Raw genomic sequence first — 6166 nt, 5'->3', positions numbered from 1 at the left:
GAGGGTTGCGATCCCGTTGCCGGTCCCCGGTACGGGCACGACACCGAGGGTTGCGATCCCGTTACCGGTCAGTAAAAAAGACAAAAAAGGGAAAAAAAAGGTAACTAGGACTTTGGCAAAACCAGAATATAGTTTCTTCTATTTATTAAATCCATCATTTGTTATTAACCTTATCCTGAGAATTAGGTTCTTAGGAATAAAACCTTATGTTTAGGGCCGGCCCGGTGGCGCACTGCTACTGTGCACCGCTTGGGAGTGCGGCGGCGCTCCCGCCGAGGGTTCGGATCCAACATACAGACCGGCCGCTCACTGGCTGAGCGAGGTGCGGGCGCAACACCGAGGGTTGCGATCCCATTGCCGGTCCCGGTCCGGTACGGGCGCGACACTGAGGGTTGCGATCTGTTGCCGGTCACGAAAAAATGACAAAAAGGGAAAAAAAAAACCAAAAAACTTATGTTTATTTAAGTCTTTTCTCTAAATGTGCCCTGGACCTTTTACAGAAATTGGCCCTTTGTTCTTGTAGTCCAAATGGTCATGTAATAATTTCCACCAAAAAGATTAAAGGAAATATATGTAAAAGTACTTTGAAAATTCACAGTGCATTTCAAAGAACACTATCGAAAAGTGAAAAGACAACCCGCAAAAGGGGAAGAAGTATTTGCAAATCATATTAGACATAAGGATTTAGTACTCAGAATATATAAAGAACTCTTGCAACTTAACAAAAAGACAACCCAAATAAAAAATGGACAAAGGACTTGAAATAGACATTTCTCCAAAGATATACAAATGGCTGTCATTAGTCACTAGGGAAATGCAAATCAAATCCACAGGGAAATACACTTCACACCCGCTAGGATGGCTACGATTAAATTTTTTTTAAAAAGGAAAATAAGTGTTAGCAAGGATGAGAAGAAATTGGAACCCATTGCTTTTTTTTTTTTTTTTTTTTAAAGATTACCAGTAAGGGGATCCTAACCCTTGACTTGGTGTTGTCAGCACCACGCTCTCCCAAGTGAACTAAGCGGCCATCCCTATATAGGGATCCGAACCCGAGGCCTTGGTGTTATCAGCACTGCACTCTCCCAAGTTAGCCATGGGCCAGCCTAGGAACCCATTGCTGGTGGGAATGTAAAATGATTCAGCTGTTATGAAAAATAGTTTGGCAGTTCCCCCATAAGTTAAACATAGAATTATTATAGAATTCTACTCCTGGGTAGATACCCCAAAGAATTAAAAACAGGTGTTCATATAAAAACTTGTACATGAATGTTCATAGCAGTCCTTTTCACAACAGCCAAAAGGTGGAATCAATCCAGGTGTCCATCAACAAATGAACGGATAAACAAAATGGAGATAGAGATATATACATATATGTACATTCATACACATACACACACATATATATAATGGAATATTATTCAACCTTAAAAAGGAATGAAGTACTAATACATGCTTCAGTGTGGACGAATGTTGAAAATATTGTGCTAAGTGAAAGAAGCCAGAGATAACAGCCACATATTTTGTGGTTGCATGTATAAGAAATAGCCAGAATAGGCAAATCTACAGGTACAGAAGGCAGATTAGAGGTTGCCAGAGGCTGGGAGGAAGGAGAAATGAGGAGTGACTTTCATGGGAACTGAATTTCCTCTGCATGATGAAAATGTTCCAGAACTAGATAGTGGAAATGATTGCATGAAATTATGAATGTACTAATTGTCAATAATGGTAAATTTTATGTTAGGTGTATTTTACCACAGTGAACACAACACACACACCACACCACACCCCCCCCAGTGAACACACGCACGCACGCACACGCGCGCACCGCCCATAGTGGAATTCATAAGTTCTGAGGCAATTTAGAGGTCACACAGAATCAGAAGATCTTAAGAGACAAATCCAGGTTACCTGATTTAGACAGCAAACTTTTGAAAATTACAAAATAAGCATGTTTTCAGTTTCATTTACAGAGAAATTTTACAAAATACTTATGTAAAGAAAGTTTTTTCAACTTGGGGGAAATTGTTTATGATCTGTGTTTAAAAAAATGTAGTAAATTCTATCCACTAATTGGGATATAAATAAAAGTAACATCTGTTAAGCTTTATTGTTTACTTAAAATTCTATACACATTTTCTAATTGTCACAGCCACTTCTCAGAAGTGGGGGTTCTAATTGCAGTTTTATAGATGAAGCAGTTGAAAGAAGTCCAGGTGAATTGCATAAGATTGTGTTAGGGGCTAGGTTGGAACTCAATCTTGAGCCCTCTGATTATAAATCCTGTGCTTTCATAAGTATTAACGGCATATATTTTAAATTGTAACCTTTTTGGGGAGCTAACAGCACTACTGAGATATAATTCACATACCATATAAGTGACCCATTTAGAGTGTACAATTCAGTGGTTTTTAGTATATTCAGAATTGTACAGCCATCACCATTGTCAATTTTACAACATTTTCATCACCCCAAAAAGAACACCTAAAAGCATGCCCATTAGCAGTCACTCTCTTTCCCCTGCCACAACCCACCCAGCACTAGGCAACCACTAACCCACCAATCTTGCAGTCTCTATAGATTTGCCTATTCTGTACATTTCATATAAATGGAATTATAACCATTTTTTTACAGATTTCTTTCACTTATTAAATTTAAAGCAATTCAATAATTTAAATACATAATACCATGTTAATTATTCTAACACAGAAATATATAGTACAAATTTATCTACAGAATCTAAGATAGCAATTAATTCTCTAATGCAGTTTATTTTCCAAGATACATCAACCTGATTATTAGATGATGCTTAAAATATTGTTAAAGAATATATTCTGGAATACCTTCTTAAAGTTAAACATTATTCCTCTTATACCCCAACTGATATTAGCATAGTTTTGTCAAAATCCCTTCACTATTCTCTCCCTCCTAGCCCCCCCCCCTTTTTTTTAATGTTTTATGTAGAATAAGTTGATACAGCACTTCAGGGGAATTAAAGTAGTCAGTGAATGTTTCTTGAGAAGGAGGCTGTAAAGAATATGATTCTCCTAGCCCCCCCCCCTTTTTTTTAATGTTTTATGTAGAATAAGTTGATACAGCACTTCAGGGGAATTAAAGTAGTCAGTGAATGTTTCTTGAGAAGGAGGCTGTAAAGAATATGATTCATCCATATTATATAGCAGAACTGTTAAGAATTATAATGCTGCCTTTTTGGGTAAGCACTAAAATACTGTGAAAACACTGTGAAATTAGTTCTATTTGCTATAATCTTTCATTATAGATACTCTGAACTTTAACTACACAGGTTCAGCAAAGGCAGAAACCACAACACATGTTCACATGGAGCTACTGTGCCTTGCTCTTGGCCAGGCCTTATTTTTTCATGGGGCGGGGGGGGGGGGGGGTGATTTCATTCTGAACTTCTACAAGCTCTTCTAAGAATATAAGTTTATCCAACATTTGTGTTATAATGAATCTCTTAAAATTTCAGGTTAATAGATCCTCAGACTCAAGTATCAAGGGCCAATGTAAGTACATCATACATATTAATGATTACACCTTAATTCACCTTTGTATCCACCTTAAACACAACCTAGGCACTTAATATTAGCCAAATTAAATGACTATCACTAATAGTATACTTTTTTCCATGACTGTTCCATAGAGAATATAACCTTGTCTGTCTTCTGATTACAGCTGTCATGAGATATTCAATCTGTTCCTTTTCTCCTGCCCCCAGTTTGAACTTACCAGTGTCACACAGTTTGCTGCTCATCAAGAAAACAAGAGACTCGTTGGCTTTGTCATCCGCATTCCTGAATCCACAGGAGAGGAGTCTCTGAGCACTTACATTTTTGAAAGCAACTCAGAAGGCGAAAAGGTCTTGTTTTTTTTTCATACTGAGGTTCCACAATATCTCAGTCCAAACAAGTCCATTTTTAAAGGGTTTTTTTGCATTATCCCCATGGATGTTTATTTGATTATTCTGCATGTCTCCATCCAGGAGTTCAAGATAAGCCCTCCTAGGACAGCCCTACCAAAAGAAAACTAACCAGATTAAAATTTACCTGTGGAAAAATACATATCAACCAAAACAGAATGAATGAATGAAGAACTTTAATGGCAAGACATAATTGTTCAGTAGGGATATCAGGAAATATTAAAAATAGTTTCCCCTACATTTGTTCTTTAAAAAAAAAAAAATTTAAAGCAAATGTTACAATGGAGAATAGTCTCAGAGAGCAAACGGAGGAAGAAGACACCAGGAAAAAGCACATCTAAGCTGTTCTTTTTAGTATTAGTATGAAAACTTTGTGACTACATCCACTACTTAGAATTCATCAAAATCAATCCTTTCAGTGTCTGTTTGCCATTGTGTTTATGAACACACAGTGGCTAAATATAGTTGAGAGAGAGGGGAGAGAAATATCCTATATTAAGAGTTTTAGGGGCTGGCCAGCTAGCTCAGTTGGTTAGAAAACAGCCCTAGAAACACCGAGATCACAGGTTCATATACCCGTACAGGTCATCCACCCCAAAACAAAAGCAAACACACACACACACACACATAAAAGAATTTTAAACACTGGAATAACTTAGGTTTTTATTTACCTGCAATATTTTTTGTAAAGCATAAATTGGTAACACAGGAGGTGAGGACAGTTGAATACTCCAAGCTCCATGTGATGAGTCTCCTGAAGCCAGGTCCTGTGTTCCCAGGAGGATGTGAACAGACCACAGTGACCTCACTGTACTCTCGCATCAAAGTTTGTGTAATTTTTATCCTTATCTACCTTTCCCAAACACTACTTTTCTTGTCTTTTGCAGATATGTTATGCTATTAATTTGGGAAAAGAAATAATTGAGGTTCAGAAGGTAAGGTGCATTTTAGTGCTGGTTTAACAACTACTCAAATGACATCTGTATGTATATACTAAGATTTCTATCAAAAAGAAAAGTGGTCACTAGACACTGTGGCCAAGTTTGGGATGACTGTTAAGCATTCTAACCATCAGACATTTTTGATCAGCTGGTTTCATGTTTGTGGGTAACACGTGGACTTCTTAACACCACTGCTGCAGCTCCTGCTTTATCAGTTTTCTTGCTTGCATACTAGTTGGCTAGATTTCCTTTCTTTCATACTGAGAGGTGAGATACAAACTTAAGCACCCACTGTGTGCTCTAAGGCATTGCTTCTCAGAGGATAGTCACAGGACCAGCAGCATTGACAGACGTCACCTTGGAGCTTATTAGAAATGAAGACTCTAAGACCTCCCTGTCTTTTAGCAGCTTACAATCTCACTCATCCAACAAATTTTTGAGAGCCTAGTTTGTGTAAGAAAAACCCTGAAATTATAGTAGTGAACAAGATAGATATGGTCCCTGCCCCCAGGGGCTTCCAGTTCAGCACTGTCCAGTAGAATTTCTGCAGTAATGGAAATGATCTATATCTGCACTATTTAATATGCAGATTGAATGTGGCTAAGGAACAGGACTTTTAAATTTTATTTTAACTAAAATTTAAATATTGGTGCAGTTCAGTCTATTGGGGAAGGCAGGAAGACCAAAGGTAAGACCAACGTACATGAAATAATGACAAGTACTGCAAATTATTTAAAGAGGTCAGCAACCTTTTTATATAAATAAGGGCCTTTACCTTTTAGGCTTACTGTCTCCGTCACAACTATTCAACTTTGCTGTTGTAACAAATAAGCAGCCACAGACAGTATGTAAATAAGTGGGCATGGCTATGTTCTGGTAAAACTTTCTTTACAAAAACAAGTGGTGAGCCTAATGGCCACAGTTAGCCAACTCCTGGTATAGATTAAAAGAGAGGAGAGGTTTTAAAGATATAGAAGACAAAGGTTTTGGGAAGGAAGTTCCTCTACGGACTGTCTTTGGGAAGATGATTGTGAATTAGCTACGTAAATGACATTTTGGTTGAGAGGAAAAGCTTAAGTCTGGATTCTAGAAGAAGTAATGCACTTGAGTTTGTTCAAAGAAGCAAGGAGACCCAGCGGAAGGTACACGTAGTCAAGAGTTAGCAGGAAAGAGGCTAGAAAGGCAAGCCAAGGGTGTTTAAGTGCATCTTAAGCTTTTTCTTTTTTCCCTCTTAAACTCTTGTAACTTCAGGATCCAGAAGCATTGGCTCAATTAATGCAATCCA

The 6166-nt window shown here is 37.8% G+C and overlaps 1 protein-coding gene across 1 annotated transcript in view; it reads left to right on the top strand.

Moving 5' to 3' along the window:
* APPL2 (adaptor protein, phosphotyrosine interaction, PH domain and leucine zipper containing 2) overlaps positions 1–3719 on the top strand; it is a 44799-nt gene extending 41080 nt beyond the window's left edge. The window contains exon 17 of the mRNA XM_008569174.1: positions 3491–3719. Within this exon, the coding sequence (XP_008567396.1) occupies positions 3491–3563 (73 nt within the window). The 3' untranslated portion in view covers positions 3564–3719. The remainder of the gene's footprint in view (positions 1–3490) is intronic.
* Positions 3720–6166: the final 2447 nt, after the last annotated feature.

The sequence above is a fragment of the Galeopterus variegatus genome, unplaced genomic scaffold (assembly GCF_000696425.1).
Source record: "Galeopterus variegatus unplaced genomic scaffold, G_variegatus-3.0.2 Scaffold472, whole genome shotgun sequence".
Taxonomy (NCBI): domain Eukaryota; kingdom Metazoa; phylum Chordata; class Mammalia; order Dermoptera; family Cynocephalidae; genus Galeopterus; species Galeopterus variegatus.
This window is presented reverse-complemented; position numbering and strand designations above follow the sequence as displayed.